The following is an 18660-nucleotide window of genomic DNA, read 5'->3' on the forward strand; positions in this document are numbered from 1 at the left end:
TTTAGTTTACCTTCCAGCCTTCAATCTCAGTAGTCGTCGTCAATGACTTTTTGACAATACATGTACTTTCATAATCACTTCCTTTTCCTCCTCCCTGTCAGCATGTTTTATGAATGCATAAATCATGTGAGTGTCGTTATCTGTTATTATTCGGATAATCTTCTCCTGTGGTATATCCCACTCCCTCAAAATTTCTTCTAAAGCCTGAGCTATACATTCACTGGTGTGGGGTGATGGGAACCTTTTTCTAGCTATTGTTGTATGATGACATTGGTTGTTACATTTGGTGTAAAAGTGAGCTGTTACTCCCAAGAAGAGAAACCCGCATTCCAGGCTTTGTCCATATATCAGCACAGAGAAATGTGTCATGCATTTTCTATCATTGCCTTGGTCTTCATGATGTCTAGAGCCTTTCGATCGCAGTACCAATTTTTTCCCATTGAGGCCACTGGTAACCTGGATGGAGTTCCTCTATTAATCTGCCAAACAGCTCATTCTCAACAAGACTCAGTGGATGATTAGTTCCACCAAAACATATGGCCAACTTTCGTGTAATGGACAAGTGCTTTTGTGACTCTTGCTAAAGTTAACTAAGTGTGATTGGTATCAAGTGTGCTCGCTCCTTCATCTTCTATGTCCTGAATTTTCTGGTACTCTTCTTTGTAGTGAGATTTGAGGTGATTGGTTAAATAGAAACCAGTAAATTTCGCACCACAGGTAGACATGTCTTGACTGCTATCTCCATTTCCAGCTGAAAGAGGGACTGTAACCTTACATTTGCTTTTCTGAGCTCCTTTATGAAAGTCAAACTAGTTCCAGATTTTACTGTTCCTAGGCCTACCTAGTGTTGCCATCTGTCTTTCTTTATTTCTATTAGACTTAATCCTGCTTACAGCGCTTAATAGTGCGCTGTTCCTAGCATGTGCTTAGTTTAGTATGTGATGCATGTACATGTAGTATGTAGTAATAGTTATTGATAAAAATCAGAAAATTATTGTAATAGCAAGTACCTTAAGGTAGTCTGAATAGTGCTATAATTACATACTTATTATATTACATACAGTACATAACATTTTACATTGCAGCATACATAATGTAGTTTCAGTACTCCATACTATTAATGTTTAGTGCTTGTTCTAGTACCCATTATTACACTGCAGTACTAGTCAGACATGGGGCAAAGCAATGTATTTAAACACAAACACAAGCACTTAAAGGAATTTCAAATGTTTCTTTATAAAACTTTCTTGCCACATAAGTCTTCAGAGTCTTCTATCTACAGACACTTGTGCCTGACTCTTTTATGTGATTGAAGTAATTGCACACCATGCTTTTTGTGGGCCTTACAACTGAAGCTTTCGCTGTGGCTTTAATCCCTTCCATGATGAATTTATGTGAAAGCTGTGTAGTGTGTAGTTCCATTTTTTTAGTTCTCATTGTACTTTCAAATTTACTGTATTAATAATTTAATATTTTAGTTGTAGTTTTAGTTATCTGACACCCTCTGACAAAGCTCTAGTTTTTCTACATGTATTTTAAGTTCTAGATCTAGTTCTCAGAGCTAAATTTTTAAAATGACATTCAAGAATTACTTTTGCTATAGTTCAAGAACAGCACTAGTGTGTGTCAATAATGAAACAGCCCTATCATATTTCCTTTCACAGAAAGGTGTTAATAGACATAGACTAAGTTGACAAGTTCATAATTGGGGCAAGTCTGGGCAAGGTCATGCACAATGCTAACAACATTTGTAGTTGTTTGGTGGGCGGTATTCATAACCAAGAATTTAATAACACTAGACAAATGTAAAAAATTAAAGGGGCGAGCCTATGCAAGCAAAGCAATGTACATACACTATAGAGATTGACAGACTGACAATACTCATGCATGATTGTGCAACTTAAGCAACCCAGAACTTGATAGTCTTGTGTAGTTCTTGATGTACCTTTGTCAATACATGAATTCAAGTTTAGCATTTAGGAAGCATTAAGAAGTAGTCACTGCATGAACGATATGGCAACTGCAGCAATGTAGTCCATCCAGTCCTAGTTAGTTCAGGCTGTGACTAACATTTTCACTTTTGGGAAATTTCATTGTGACGGACGTACAAATTTTACAGTAATTAATAAGTTTTAATATGCTTATATATTTTAGTTGTTAATTTACATTCAATAGGCTGTATTACACATTAGTACCATGTAGTCATAAGTAAGATTTTTTTTATGTGACAGCTGGAAAGAAGCTTATTGTCCTGTGACGGACGTATTCAGACACGTATGTTATATTAGGTTAAAAGTCTGTGATTTGTTACATGCAACACAACTGTGTATATTCTTATATTAATCATCTGATTTGTCTGCAAATATTACTTGGATAAAATTTTATTCTGCTGTTTATAGTTGTTGTTATTGTTTATTTTTGTTTGTGACTGACGTACACGAAAAACATTGATTTATATAACCTTATATAATATACATGTATACTTAGACAGACTTAACTTAATATGTTTAGTTACTTTTAAAGTGAAGTTATTAGTTTTTGAAGCAGAAACCACCAAATGTGAACTGTCCTCTACTGCCTACTACCATTGGAGCATTGGAGCAATAAAAAGTAAATACTGCAAAAAGTTGCTGCTCTCAAATCTGCAAGAGATGTCCAAAAGACTATCCTCAACTTTTCATATCTGCAAAGCATCTGTTTCAGCTAATTCAATCTATCTGGTCTCCTTTGTGACATGATGTAGGTCAACCATGTGTTCTTGTTAAAAGGTTTAGCTCTTGCAATAATCAGCACAACAATAAAACGGTAACAATAGCTGAAAGGAATAATAGATTGTACAGCTTTAAATAAGGAGTGTATGCAACACATCACAATACATCATATTACATCAGTTTACATACTTGTGGTTACATACAATAAAAAGTACAGTCCAAAGAGTAAAACGAATATATACGCATATACTAACACTCCTTCTCACTTGCAGACTGTTAGTTCTTTGATACCAGCTAATTCTCTCGATTTCTGTAGTTGTACTCTTCCTAGTCCCTTTGTGAGCATATCTGCTATCGTTTTACTTGTACAGCAGTATTGTAATTCGATATTAAGATTGTGTACTTGTTCACGGATGAAATAATACTTAATATCAATGTGTTTTACCTTTCTGTGATACTGAGGATTCCTTGATATAGCATTAGCTTCCTGGTTGTCTTCATTTATTAAGACTGGCTTGTCTAGTGTATCAGCTATCACTTGATAGAGAAGCTTAAGCGATACAGCATATTGTGCAGCTCCAGCTAGACCTATATAGGCTTCTGCCTTAGAGAGTGCAACAGAAGTGTGCTTTTTGCTCTGCCAGGTGAAAGCAGAGTGCCTCATAAATGAAAGAGGAACCCAGATGTTTACTTGCAGTCATTCCTATCACATCCCCAATCAGAATCAGAATACCCAATCAAATCTTTAGATCCACCTCTCTTGTACAATAAACCATAGTGGCTAGTGCCTCTCAGATATCTTAAATTGCGTTTGACTGCTGTCATGTGTTGCGTGGTTGGGTTAGAGCAAAAACATGCTGTGATACTCACTGCATGTGATGTCTGTCATTGAGAGATACAGCAGACTTCCAACTAATGATTGGTTGTCAACATATTCACTCCATTAATTAGCTTAGTTCGAGTGTCGTTGAATGTGGCTTGACCTATCAAAATAATTTAGCTCTCCAAGGTCTTTCTCAAACATATTTGATAAAACAGATTTGACCTCAATCATTGTCTTTACTTTTTTCTGCTAGTAGTACATACCAATAATAAAATCATCTCCACTTACAGCTTTGTAGATACAGGGATCACTAACGGTTTGAAAGAATCAAATCTCCTTTAGCTTCTGATCAAGAACTGAGTTCCAACATCTTGGAACTTGCTTCAAATCATAGAGACTGTGGTTGAGTCTACAGACCAGCTTCTCCTTCACTTTCTCAACATAATCTTCAGGTTGATCCATGTAGACCTCTTCTTCAAGAAAGCCATTCAAGAAGGCTGTAGTTACATCCATTTGGAGACCTGTTTGACCATTCTGTACAGCTAGAGCAAGTATTAGACGTACTGATTCGAATCTAGCTACTGGACTGAATGTCTCATCATAATCAAGGCAACAAGTCGAGCTTTGTATCTTTCCACTTGACCATCAGCTCCTGTCTTAACATTGTAAACCCACTTATAACCAATGGGTTTCTTGCCCTCTGGTAATTTAACTAACTCCCATGCTTTATTTGACTCGATTGACTTTAATTCTCCTTGCATTGCTTCAGACCATTTCTCTCTCTCATTACTTGTCATAGCTTCTGTTACAGACTGTGGTTCTCTTCTCTGAGAATGTGCTGTATAGATGCAAGTACCATAATAATCAGGACGTCTCCTTTCACAATGAGATCTTTTGACTGTCAGTTTCTCCTTCTGTCTCGGTATTTGTTTCTTTAGCATCTGGTACATCATTCTGATCTGGTACATCATTCTGATCTGGTACAGCATCTTCTGCATTATCTGTCTGATTGGAATTTAGATCGATTCCAAAGTGATTACTATTCTCAGTGATAGACTCATCTTGCTCCTTCTCAAATCCTAGCTTCATCTCATCAAAAACAACATCTCGACTATAAAATACTCGATTGTCATAGAGTCTGTATCCCTTTGTAGTATTGCTGTAGCCAAGTAGAATACATCGTCTTGCTTTAGGATCGAGTTTTGATTGTTCATCTTTTGGAATATGAGAATAAGCAGTACAGCCAAATACTAGGTCTTCTACCATTCCATGCTTCATGAGGGGTCATATTGATAACAGCTCTAGTGTAGCTACGATTCTTCAATTACACTGCTGTAGAAAGTGCCTCTTCCCAGAATCTGTAATGTAATGTAGAACTTGTGAGCATTAAAAATACAGCTTTAATGAGAGTTCTATTGAGCCTTTCAGCAACTCCATTCTGCTCTGGGTTTTTAGGAACACTGAACACATGCTTTATCCCCTCTCTTTACATATTCATTGAATTCAGTGGTTGTGTACTCTCCTCTATTGTCAGTACGGAGTACCTTCAATTTAAGTAATGACTCTAGTTCCACTTGTGCTTTCCATTTGAGGAACTTGCTGAATGCTTCACTTTTCTGCTTTAGGACATATATCCTTATATAGTGTCTCGTCATCCACTAATGTGAGAAAATATTTTGCTCCACTGAGTGATGGTGTCTTCATTGGACTGCATATGTCACTGTGTACTAATTCAAGAGAATTTTGTAGTCTAGTCTTTCCTTTCTTTGGAAATGGACTTCTGTGAAGCTTACCATCAACGCATAATTTACGAAGAGTTATAGACTTGGCTGTGTTGTAATCAAAATCATCAACTAGCTTTTGATTTGAGAGCATATGTAGACCACTCTCACTTAAATGACCAAATCTCTGATGCCATATATATTCTTTTGAGACTGTTAACTGTGCATCACTAACATGAGCTTGATGATTTTGTCGACAACGTAAGTAGTAAAGATCTCCTCTCTTAGTACCTGTAGCAATTATTCATTTATTGTCATCAATGATATTACAATGTGATTTGTAGAAGTCAACTCTCTTTCCAAGCTTAGTAACTTTCGATATACTCCATAGATTATAGGCTAATTCAGGTACATACAGCACATCACCAGTAATGGTTTTACCACCTTCTAACTCGAGTTTGAGGGCAACTACTCCCTTCCCAACTCCTTCGAGAGTATGTCCATCACCAAGGGTGACACTCTGTGATTCCTCTAATGACTTGTATTCAACGAACAGACTCCTGTTGTTACTGATATGAGGTTGCACCTGAGTCAATGATTTTTAACAGTCAGGATTTGTAGATCCAACAGATTGAGCTTGACTGACCATCAGGCCTACCATATCACATTCACTCTCTGAATCACTGCTGTGCCTGGTTTGTGTGCTGTGTGCAGCATGCTTTCCAGCTCTCTCATCTGGTCCTTTAGCTTTAGCTACTGGCTTGTGCTCATGTCTAGGCTCATATGACTTTTGCTTGTTTCTTCCGTGACCTCTCTCGGGACAGTTCCTCTGATAATGTCCTAGCTTCTGACAATGATGACACCGTATGCTTTTCTTGTGTCTCATAGAGAATGCTCCATCGTTGCTACTCGAGTCATGTTCATTGAGCTTTCTCTCTTCGTGTAGTAGTCTCTCTGTAACTATAGGTACCTTCTTGTTCGCTTCCTGTGCCATGACTATGGTACTGTAGCTCTCTGGTAAACTGGCAAGCAATTGTACGGCTCTATCCTCATTGTCCATAACAACTCCCATCACTGACAGCTCGTTGAAAGTCTCTGTCATCCCATTGATGTGTTGCTGAACAGAACCTCCGTCCTTCAACTTCAACAACTGAAGGTTACGTCTCAAGACTAACTTGTTGGCCCAAGTCTTCTTCTGGAATTGATCGGCTAGCTTCTGCCACACAGTGACTGGGTCATCCGGCTCACAAATGATATAGAGCAAGGAAGGTTCGATAACTATAGTTGCAAGAGCCTTGTTCTTCTTGGACTTATACTTGGCCTTTTTGTCCACACTGTCACTAACATTGGGGACAGAATCACTGTTGTCCACAACACCCCAAAGACCGTCTTTCACCAGTGCCATCTTGCACTGTATTTTCCAGGTCCTATAATTTGACCCGTTCCACTGACTGACAGTAACAGCTGACTTAGACTACTCAGCCTTAGCACTCACTTGCAGCAGTCCTTATCGACAGTATTGTAGAATCAGAATGCTGCTGGGCTCATAACCTTTTGAAAGCTTCAGCTCTTGCGATAATCAGCACAACAATAAAACAGTAACAATAAATAATGAATTGCATAGCTTTAAATAAGGAGTGTATGCATTACATCACAATACAGCATATTACATCAGTTTACATACTTGTGGTTACATACAATAAAAACTACAGTCCAAAGTGTTAAACAAATATATACACATATACCAACACTTCTTTGCACACATTTTAGATAGCAGTGTCTTTAGACCCTTCCTCTGTAGGTAGCGAAGGGGCGGGGCAAGACTAGATATCTTTAAACTGAGATGATGACAGTGAGAGGTTGTTGCAGCTATTAAAAAGTTGATGGCTCTTGAAGGGAGGCAAAAATTTATTTTGGGAAATTATTTAAAGATATAGCAGGGGCCTGCCTTAAAATGCTTTATTCTGTAAGGGGAAGAGCTTTGATGCCTGTTTCATGAATTTACTGTCGAACTCAAACCTGTTCAAGAGGGAAGAACAACTTCTAGAGAATTAACTGTCATTGAGCAAAATGCCGTCCGATACACAGTGGGATGTGTCATTCGTATAGTAGTAGATGAAGTTAGTAGAAAACAATAGAAAATAAGGAGATTATTCATCAAATGGGTAAGAAGTTAGATAAAGAAGAAAGGGGATGGAATGAACACCCATCAAGCAATGTATGAACTTGGTAAATTGTTGTGGCCTATGTATCATTGATGATGTAGTGTATGACTTATTAGCATGGGTATGTGAAGATGAAGATCAGGTCACTGATAAGCCCAAAAGAAATAGAGGAGGAAGATGTTAGACAAGCCTGTTCACCTTTGGGTCACAGTTACAGGCAACAGCAAGGCACACAGGATAATGGAAAAACAGAAAACTGATCATATTCAAAGGTATAACGTGTAGGTCTCTTAGAAAGGAATTAGAATCACAGGATTAGACAGTCTGCAGAATACAAATACTTTATTTATTGTTAGAGTGTTAATTTTTTTATTGGAATTATTATCATTATCATTGTAAAAAGTAATTTATTAGTATTGACAATAATTAGATATATTATTATTTGCTATAGTATTTCTTAATTAAAATTTGATAAGGGAAGTTAAACGGGTACATGTACATCTCCGTTTCTGAAGGGGATGGCTAACATTGTTGTCCATTGTTGTTTCCTCTTCCTCACATTTCCCCATCACCAATAGCCATTGTATGTTAAGTATTGCTTATGTATTGTACTGAAATGTACATACACTGGGATTGTCACTCCTCCCACCTCATGCCCTTTGCTGTCCAAAGAATGAATCGACAGGATCTTGATTGAAATGTTCAGAAAGAATGAAGAGGCGTTCATGCTGTGAAAGTATGAAACACAAGCTAATATAAATAAGATGGCTCATTCAATTACCTCACCTGTTATTTTTGAAAACCTTCCAGTGTCTCTTGACTTGAAGTCATTTTCTTCTTTTAATTAGTAGTGAATCCTTCCCTATGTCCTCTGAATAACCCAAGAAGTCATCTTCTAGCCACTAATGGATTACTGAATGGAAAAATTTAAGGCGAATAACTTATATCTTGAATCATTGATGCTTTTGTATGGCTTCAGATCAGTTCTTTTTCCATCAGTTGAATCTCTCTTGTTCATACTGTCAAAGAAATGATTGAACGTGTAACAAAATTTAGCTGTTTCATTATACTTATCATAATCTAATATTTTAAAAGCTGAACTTACAGAATAACTGAATACCTATTAATGGCAATTTATCCAAATGCATAACTACTTATGTACATGTACATGCCTGAGCTGCCAAGTTCACTTTCATTTTGGAAAATGATATTAAGAAAGTATGCTCGTATGCTAGTTGGTGTCCAATGTAAAGACCACTGTCAGCTTGTGTCTTTTAATTAAGAATATGAAGGTGCTCCCAAAATAGATACTTGCCGTTGTTCTGAAAAGTAAATATATTGGAGATAAACACAGCAGACTTACCCACATACATGTACATGTACATCTAATACCACCCATGGCTGAAGAAAGCCAACAGTGATGTGCAGTTTTAATCAGGTATAGAACATCACAGATGCAATATACATGTATAAACCTAATCTATTATGACAGTTGATTGTCAAAATGTAACTCCATCCTTCTTGTATTTTGCAATTCCTATTTGTTTGAAAAACTTTCTACTTGTCTTTGCTCTATCACATACAAATGCAACACCATACATGTACATACATACAGATTATGTTAAAGTAGTCAAAATTTATAGATGTAACAAACTTTAAAATTCATTTCTTTTTCTAAATGTCTCACAGCCACTCAAATAATCGACTGAAAAGAATGACTGGTTGCACCAAGAGAACATAAAACTACATGTACACTTGCAAATATTGCAAGAATTTTAGCAATAACTTTTGTTAGAAAATTGGCATAGGAAAACTTTAGTTTTATTCCCTAACCATTATTGTTAGCATGTAAGTAGCAATCATGTGATTTGGCTTGGTATCATGAGTCACTTGCTTTTCGAATACTTGTAGATAATGATTTACATCTCCAAGATTCACAAAACTGTGAAGTTTTTGTCCTGTTTTATTAAAAGCTAAGTTTTCTTGTATCTTCATTTCATCAAAAACAAAGCTAATAACCTAAGTTAAATAAGCTCAGTATTGATAGCGTACCTCTGCTTGTCCTTAAGTTGATTTACTTTTGTCTACTCCATAATTGAACCCAACCCAGTCATTCAAGGTGTGTCTCATAGGTAACTCAATGCCTGATTTATGCATTACTTTGGTAACAAGCGTGACAGGTTGAGATACTGTCTCAAAAATATAGGATGCCAACGCATTCCTTTCTCTCCCTTTACTTTCGAAGCAGCTACCTATATTTTGAATTATTTGTGTCAAGGAAATATTTTGATTTCACTAGCCTGCTGTTCCCAAGAAACTCGTTGAAAATCTGACAAAAGTAAAGATTTCATTTCAGCGACCCTATCCTTTATAACTGCTTCTTTCTCACAATTTAATTCTTCGTCAGTCTCAACCCTTTTTCCACATGCCAATGACTCAAGCTTTTGCTTCATTCTAGCTATTCTCTTTTTACACATCTCCATAGCTTTGCGAAGTGCTTGTAGCATCTTCATATGCCTAGACATTTAATGCTCATTAATAAATAAGGGGTTGATATCTACAATACTTACTTAAAATTTGTAGTTCTTTTCTGAATAGTACTATCAGTCTTTTTTGAACGAAAGCACGGAGCAATCAGTATGCTTTGATAAGCTGCACACTGTACACACCTAATATTGTCACTGAGCAGTTGATAGCTGGAACACTGAACAATACATGCATACTCCTACTGACACACAAAACCCAGTATCCAGATAGGCAACATCAGTTTTATCATCTGATAATATTGGAAATTCTTTTACTCTTTGCTAGTCAGTAAACCTTTAATCAGGGTTTCCAACACAATTACTAAGAGTTGACAACCTTTTCAGATGATCAATCAGTGACTCATGCAGGATTTATCTCTGAAGGTATTTGAGAACACTTTGTGTGTGTGTCTACATGGTGGCCATTTACATGCTCTAAACATGATATATCAGACTTGACTACATGTGCAACTGATTCAGACACTACCTGTGGAGAAAGACTTAGATCGTCCTGCAAAGGTTACTATCCAGTCAGTTGGTAGAATTGGATTTTTTCTTGACAACATTGGCTTTTCTCTTGGATCCAATCCTTCCTTTACTCCTCTTACCATGGCCTTTCTTCCATTTCTCACCACGCTGCTTGTATAAAATGGAGAATTCTGTGCAAAAGATTTAAGTATAAATATACCTAATTAATATACTTTTCAGTTTTCTATGTGTCACAAACAAGATGTATTTCAGTATAAATAATCAGTAATGATGCTCCTTTAAATTGATTATTGTATAAGTAGTGAAGAAATGTGTCAAAAAGTAGGGTACCTGTTAATAATTGTTATACTTGCAAAATTGTTATTTTTGAGTCTCAAGTTCAAAGAAAAGTAGTCTAAACAATAAAGGGAGTGTTATTATTCCTAAATTTACGCACTTGGTACTACTCAGTGGGCGGTTAAAAATTCAACAAGCTTGAAAGTGGAATGGACCATGTTTTGGCATTGTATGTCTCTATGGCTGTTTCTCAGCCATAGCAGCCTGTAACTATGCAAGAAGTTAGCAGAGTCCTGTCAGAAGTATGTGTAAGATAATCCAGTGAATGAATTTCTTCAAGCTACATGGCTCACTAACTGTAACACGCTCTGTTTGAAGGATGTGACGTCACTTTTTGATCTTTGTACAGCACCATGTATCAGTTTCCTATCCCTGTCCACAAAACTATGATTTGATGGTAGACTAAGGCCCTGTTTACTTATTTAGATATGATATAAAATAGTCTTGGCTTCTCCTTTTAGTCGTATTCCTTGTCCTGTCTTATGTTAGTCTAGTTTGTACAACTTTACACTATACCCTCAAAGAGGTTTGAAACAGGTTTAGAAATAAATCAGTTTGTGTGGAAAATTTCAATGTGGTGAGAAACAGACTTATGTAAATCACCTGAGGAGGTAGTTTGAGATAATCAAAACTTGTTTAAGTACTGAAGGAGCCGTATTATGTATGCAATGTAGCATTATGAACTGATTTAACCAAAGCTACATGTGGACACAATTAAGCTGGTTTCTGAACTGCTTTCATCCAAACTGGTTTGCAGACATGGGGTCAATTACATTAAAATGTACTCTATTACAATTACTTTTACTAGAAAATTTTTGATATTATATTACTATTACATTACTTGACTAAACTTAAGTATTTATAATATATCACTATTACTTGACAATCAATTCCTATTACTATTACTATTACTTTATTACTGTAATTGGATTATATTACGATTACTTTTACGTGAAGGTACATGTACATAAATAAAAGCTTTTTGAAACAAAAAAATGCTCCTACACATGACTAAGCAACTTGAATAGACTTGGGTGTGCCACAAAGTTCCTCCCGACAGTGGTACTGACAAACTGACGCTTAGTGATTTCTATGAACTGTCAAGTGCAGCGTGCATGTAATCAACACCTATTATATCATAATTTCTATTACAATTACTATTACTCAGAGTCTGTTTCATATTACTATTACTATTACAATGGATTTGGTTTCTGTTATATTACTATTACACAAATATTTGTAATCATTACTATTACTATTACTATTACTATTGCATATTACCCCATGTCTGCTGGTTTATAGTGTAAATGTGAACTTTCCTCATTTACTCACTTTGCCCACTTGATTGTGCACATGGGTGGCTTAAGTTGCGTAAGTGCTCATTAAGTGGACTTGTCCTTTGATAAATTTGTCTCTTACCTATTTTACAAGCTCTCCAGCATTTGTTTTGCAACAGTAAAACACCACTTTCTTTTGCTTTAAAATTAGGAAAGATTTCAAATTTCAAGTCTGTGTCATCCTAGTACAGCATACATGCATGTGTGACAGGGAAATGTTATCTGTTTCTAGTCAAACTGCTGAATTTAAGTATAGTTAATATTACGAAATAATTTTGAGGAGTGTGAGGTAGGAATATTGACTTTAAGAAGTATATCATTGTTACTCTTACTTTAATTATAAAAGATGAATTACACATTGACCTATTGTTAACTAAGTGTCCCTATTGTCTTTTTAGTTTTTTTGTTATTGTTTTTAAAATATCTATCTCCTTTCTTTTTTCTGTAGTTATCTTTCAATGGCTGAGTGCAATTTCAGCGACACCACCAGCAACATTTTTGTAAGTGAAAGAATAATATATTACATGATGTAATATTAGGAGCTGTCTAATGGCCCTAAGGGTTGCTAACAGCAACTTGGTGACAAAAGACAGAATAATATGCATTGAAATTTTTTGCCACATTCCAAATAGATACAGTACACCAGTTTATTTCCATGGCTTGCAAATCTTGCATTTCTAAGATTTTGTTGAATTAATTTTTGAAAATAGATTGCAGACTGCAGCATGTGGCAATAGAAATGCAGAATTTCGCGGTGGAAAAAAATTTCACAACAGAGTAAGGAACTGTGAAATTTGCAAAAATATTTCTCCATAATAATAAACCGGTACATGGTATTTGGGTGTGGGACACAGCTACCTCTTAAAATAGCAGACAGGGAGAAACAAATGCCTTGTTAAAGGCATTTGCATTGTAATTTTTGGGTATTTATTTTATGGTGAGATTATGATAGCCTGATCATGATAATGTTTTCCTACTCCCATTGTGTAACAAATTTATTCACAGAGTTATGAGTTTTCTAAAAATATGTTACTCTTGTTGGTGGGGGTGGCTAAGATTCATGTCACAGGAGGCAAAAATGTAGACAAATCCTTCCCCTATTGGGATCATTAGCTTTCATAATTCTAAGCATGCAACTGCAAGAAAAAGTCTTGTACCACAAGTAGGACAATCTTCTTCTTTGGTACTTTGTCTTGTAGTGCTGGGCGATAGTACTACTATCACTATCACGATCGATAGTTACAAAACTATCACGATTTTGAATACTATCGCGATTTCACTCAAGTATTTGACCTCAAATTAATAATGATTATAATAAAAGTAGAATAAGTTGTATAGATGTAGCTAATTGTTTAGATGATAAAGTTAAGAGATTTTGACAGAAAAAAGCAACTACTGAACTGTATATGGCTGCAGAAGTATCATAACAATAACCTAAAATAGCCCCACACTGTCTAGTTGACTCAGTAAGTGGCAAAAGCTGTCCTTTAAAACTTAGAAGAAGCCATCTTAGTGTTACACAAACTGTCTGACCACATGTTTGTACAACTGTGCATGCACATTAGATAACAGTGGTATTTGATAGTAAGGCAATTTAATATCACAATGGTGATAGTTCTGTACTGTCACGATAGTGATGACTATCAATACTGTCGCCCAGCTCTATTGTCTTGCAGTTGCAGACATTTAAATTACTACTATAATTTTTACATTATAAGGCATTAGAACAAAGGTCATTTACTCCTATAAAGGAATGGGTTTGGCATCATTTCCACCTCTTGTGACATGACTATCGATACTGTTGCCCAGCTCTATTGTCTTGCATTTAAATTGCTGCTATAATTTTTGCATTATAAGGCATTAGAATAAAGGGTCATTTACTCCTATAAAGGAATAAGTTCGGCTTCATTTCCACCTCTTGTGACGTTCCATATAGCCACACCAAACAACAGGAAGTAACATAGAATTATATTGTTACAGACTCGTATCCCTGTGAATTATTTTTTAGACAATGGAAGTTTAAAGGAATCATTATTATGGTCAGGCAATTATATTAAGACGATAAGATGCACACCAAAAAAATACACTGCAGTGGCCCCTTGTCACATTTTGGACATTACAAAGCTGTGGATTTTCTTACTTGTCTAATGAAAATAAGGTGCAATGTCATTTCTCAGACAAGAAACTGGCTGGCCCTATTTATGGAACACTACATTCTCTATTCCTCTTGTGCTCAGTGCCAATAAAAGACTGCATTAAAAAGCCCTTTGTGTTGGGATAAATGTAACACTTAAGATGCTCACAGCTTCTTTCATGATTAGATCCTTACTTGTCCTGCCTGTGCCATCTTTGTGAAATACGAGGAAGTAGTTGTCACAAGTTTTGAATAGCTTCAGTGTTTCTGATTGAATGCATTATGCACACATTCTTTGGTGTAGTAATTATCCATGCAATGACTTTTAGGAAGGTCAGACGTTTTGTAACATATGGCTTCAACAGTTTTCCAATTAACACAACTCATTACATCCTTTTTGTGTGCGTACAAAACAAGCTTGATATATGCATGTACATGTGTATATCTGTAACAAATTCTTCTGGCTCACAAATTTAGTTTCTCCCTTTGTTTTTTCTTCCTGAAAAGCTGCCTCTGTTGGCACAGGTCTCTTGTGGAATTTCTCTCATTCTCTTGCTAACATCACGATCAGCAGCCTGTTAAATACATGTAAGTAGCCTACGTGCTGAAGGTGAGCCCTTGTCCAGAGCCTTTCATGTGCATCATCATGATATAAGCAACATACCGGTACATGTATTAACGGCCAGTTTGTTTTTTATCTATTTACAGTCACCTCCCATTTGGGCACATTGACGCTCTGGATTAGTGACCTTCAATTACATGCATCACTCCTAGCCATGTTACAATAATAATAAAGTTGTTGTGACTCATGAAGTGGTAATAGTTCGCAACAATTGATAAATGCAGCCAACGTTATATTGTATTAAAACCAAATTGTTGCTTTATTTTGATTGTGTAACATTAATTTTACATCCACTTTAAATGGAAACTATCAATATTTTTTTAGGAAGTTGAAAGCATTGTAGCCCGGAGGACGGTGGACGGGAAGAATGAATATTTAGTGAAATGGAAGTATCACACAGGGGCAATGTGGACAAAGCTCCATAATTTGCAATGTTTGGAGGCTATTCTTAATTTTGAATGTTTTAAGGAGAGGGCTGTAGCTAGTAATGAGCTCAAAGCTTGCACAATTACAACTGACGGTCAAGTGTTTATAGAATGGTAAGCATAACCCTGCTGCATTATAAATTAAGCTTTTACATTTGTATTTGTGATAATAGGAATAATCCCATTAGCAGTCACTTGCTGAGGCTACCAGTAGATGTTGTAGAGAGGGTTCGTTCGTTACTTGAGGTTTGTTTATGTTTCATTATTCCTAGTTCGTGTACATGTATTTTATAGGAAGAAGTGTTTATAAGGGTGGGAAATTATGATGTTAGGCCCAGTGGTCCTCACCCACCTGGCCTGCTAGAATTGCTTTGTGGGTTTAGAGACCTTCGGCATATGCAAGGCTGTTTAAAACCAGTCGAATTAGAAATGAAGTATGCCTGTTTCTCAATCTCTTATAATATCACAACATTAATTTTAGGTCCAATACTACAGATTCCGATATAACATTCAAATATTTTATTACGGCTCTGCAGCAGTTTGTATTTGAGAAGTGTATCTACAATAACTGCGAAGTTACATTGTACTCAAAAGTTGAGCCAATACTCTGGATGGCCACTAAGGATATGCCAGGTTATTGCATGAAAAGTGTCCATCTAGTACTAGGCTCAAGCTAAGACCAGGGTTGGGGTCAATTACTTGAGACTTACAATTTTGCAAGTTTTGATCTACTTCAAGCACTAATAATTCAGTGCTTTGAATTTGATTATAACAATAAACATAAATGTAAGTAATAATGCTAGTACTGGCACTTAAAGCACTTATCAATTTTATGCATTTTAAAGCAACTTAAGCCTTAAATAGTTGATGGCAGTTGTATATTCTAGTTTCTCTAGCCAGACCAGTCTCTAACAAGCCAAATTTCGTCGATATTGGCTAGGAGAGAATTCTTCAATTTTATTTGTCACATAAACATGTTCCTAATGTATGTACATTATATATTCGATGCTATATGTACACATATTTGAAAATCCTTATGTACATGGTCTCTTTTGTACGTAAATGTTAAAAAATATTCATAATTTAATTGCATGTAACACAAGCAAAATGTTTCAAAAAGGAGAATTAAAGATGTATCCTGCACTTGCTCAAATGCACAGCTTACAGCATGGCAATCGTAAAAGAAGTACTTCTTACCATTTAATGTAGCTAGTGCTTGAAATGATGCTTGAATTGTGCTGATAAGCAATGGTGTTAGGTATGTTTAAGCAATACAAAGTACATGTAGCTTGTACTTATGACTTGAGCCAAAGAAACTATATGCAACCCTTTGTGCTCCTACATAGACTTAAGTAATATTATAATGATTGTGTTATGACTAAGCCCGGACAACATGTTGTTAGCAACATTTGTTGTTGCTTTGATCTCTTGCTGCAAAATTAGAACTGATTTCTATTCTTAGCAACATGTTTATTACAAGATCAAAGTAACCTCAGTTGTTGCTAGCAACATGTTGCCTGGGGCTTTAAGCAGTCGGAAGTGCATGTATTATATAATGTACGTACATAACAAATATTTTATTTCTGATAATCAAATTTAGTTTCTTTTACATGTGTGATAAGTCAAATTAAACTTTACAACTAAAAAAATGTAATCACCATAGCTGGTTACCACTTAATTTTTAGTATAACACTGTTAGTACTGTATATTGATCAATACAATATTTGTTTGTGTTTCTTGGTTTTTTCGTGTACGACAAGTTTAGAACCAAATAAGTCATTACAGTACCATTTCCAATGTCATTGATTGTAGACAAGTAATAGGATAGGAATTTATTGTGTTTGGCTTCAATATGTGGGTGACTGCATGTATCAGGATTGGGGCTGATAATCGATTGTAATCATTATATATTTTAACATAATCGTAATCACATTTCAAAATTAAAATAATCGTAATCGTAATTGTAATCACTTTTTGTGAAGTTTCATAATTTTAATCGTATTGTAATCATGCCCTTAATTACGGCATTCAAATATGTTCATTTAATTGCATATTGATAACAATAACACCTGCATGCATCTAGAGGATCTGTTGAGTGGTTGTTGCCTATCAAATATTATGTTTAAAAAAACTCATGTTTTTAAGATGCAGTACTGATTTTGGCAGTAATTTTTCATACATTTATATCGTTATATCTAATACAGGCACGTAATTGTAATTGTAGTTATAATCATACCAAATGGCAGGGGTGTAATTGTAATTGTGATCACTTTTAATGATGGGTGTGTAATTTGTAATTGTAATCACTATACATGCTGTGCCATGTAATCATAGGTGTAATCATAATCATGAATTTGTAATTGACCCCAACCCTGAGTCATGTATACTTATAGCCAAACTATAATTGTAACTATACTGAGTACAAATGTATTTCCATGTACCTTTTCACCTTGAAAAGGGGAGACTTAAATTGGCATACCCTTTTTCTTTAGGTGTAAAAGTGGAATGTGGATTCAATGTCAGAGGTACGAAGTACAAAGAGGATATTGTTGTGGTCAGAAAGAACGTCCAGGGAGAGTACATTCCGTTTTTCATAATTGAATTAAAACCTCTAATTCATAGCGACATTAACGGCTGCTCTTTGCCAGATGTGAATGAATGTCTCCTATATGGAAAATATATCATTGAAAAATATAAGTCAGATGAAATGTCCTTGTTGTGTGCCCTTACAGATGCGCAATGCTGGCATATTTTTGATTATAATGGTATTGGGATAGATAAGTATTTTCAATTTTCGAATGGGAAGAACTACTTTCTCATGCACGGATATCTACGTCAACTGATCCAGTCTAAATTTGATGAGCTTTCGTGAACATTTCATCCTCATTTCTTCCTTCTCACTCTCTCTTTCCTCCTCTCTCTACTTATTATTATTATTATTATTATTATTATTATTATTATTATTATTATTATTATTCTTAAACAAGTGACAGAAAGACATTATTATTATTCTTATCATTATTATTATTATTATTATTATTATTATTATTATTATTATTAAACAAGTGAAAGAAAGACATTATTATTGTTATTATTATTCTTATTATTATTATTGTTATTATTGTTGTTATTCAACAAGTGAAAGAAAAACATTATTATTATTATTATTATCATTATTATTATTATTATTATTGTAATTATTATTATGTCTCTACTCTTGATTGACTGCAATAATTATTGATTAATAATAATTATTGATTTTAAGAAGTATTTTCAATTATCTCCTTAAGCATGTTCAAAATTAATGCTACTGCCATTACATCATTTTTACTAAATACTGGTACACGATACATGCCCACGAGTTGGAACATG

At 35.3% G+C, this 18660-nt stretch overlaps 1 protein-coding gene across 1 annotated transcript; it reads left to right on the forward strand.

Moving 5' to 3' along the window:
- Positions 1-12552: 12552 nt before the first annotated feature.
- Positions 12553-18225, forward strand: LOC109583953 (uncharacterized). Its single transcript, XM_019999499.1, has 6 exons — positions 12553-12607; positions 15188-15402; positions 15462-15534; positions 15583-15722; positions 15770-15921; positions 17781-18225. The coding sequence occupies exons 1-6, from the start codon at positions 12566-12568 to the stop codon at positions 18158-18160; spliced, it is 1002 nt and encodes a 333-aa protein (XP_019855058.1). The 5' UTR covers positions 12553-12565; the 3' UTR covers positions 18161-18225.
- The last annotated feature ends 435 nt before the right edge of the window (positions 18226-18660 follow it).

This window comes from Amphimedon queenslandica, unplaced genomic scaffold, assembly GCF_000090795.2.
Source record: "Amphimedon queenslandica unplaced genomic scaffold, v1.1 AMPQUscaffold_13262, whole genome shotgun sequence".
Taxonomy (NCBI): Eukaryota; Metazoa; Porifera; class Demospongiae; order Haplosclerida; family Niphatidae; genus Amphimedon; species Amphimedon queenslandica.

Coding starts and splice junctions, on each gene's coding strand:
- LOC109583953 (XM_019999499.1), top strand. CDS start 12,566: ATGGCTGAGTGCAATTTCAGCGACACCACCAGCAACATTTTT. Junction 15,723..15,769: donor CCAGTCGAATTAGAAATGAA/GTATGCCTGTTT, acceptor CATTAATTTTAG/GTCCAATACTACAGATTCCG. Junction 15,922..17,780: donor GGCCACTAAGGATATGCCAG/GTTATTGCATGA, acceptor CTTTTTCTTTAG/GTGTAAAAGTGGAATGTGGA.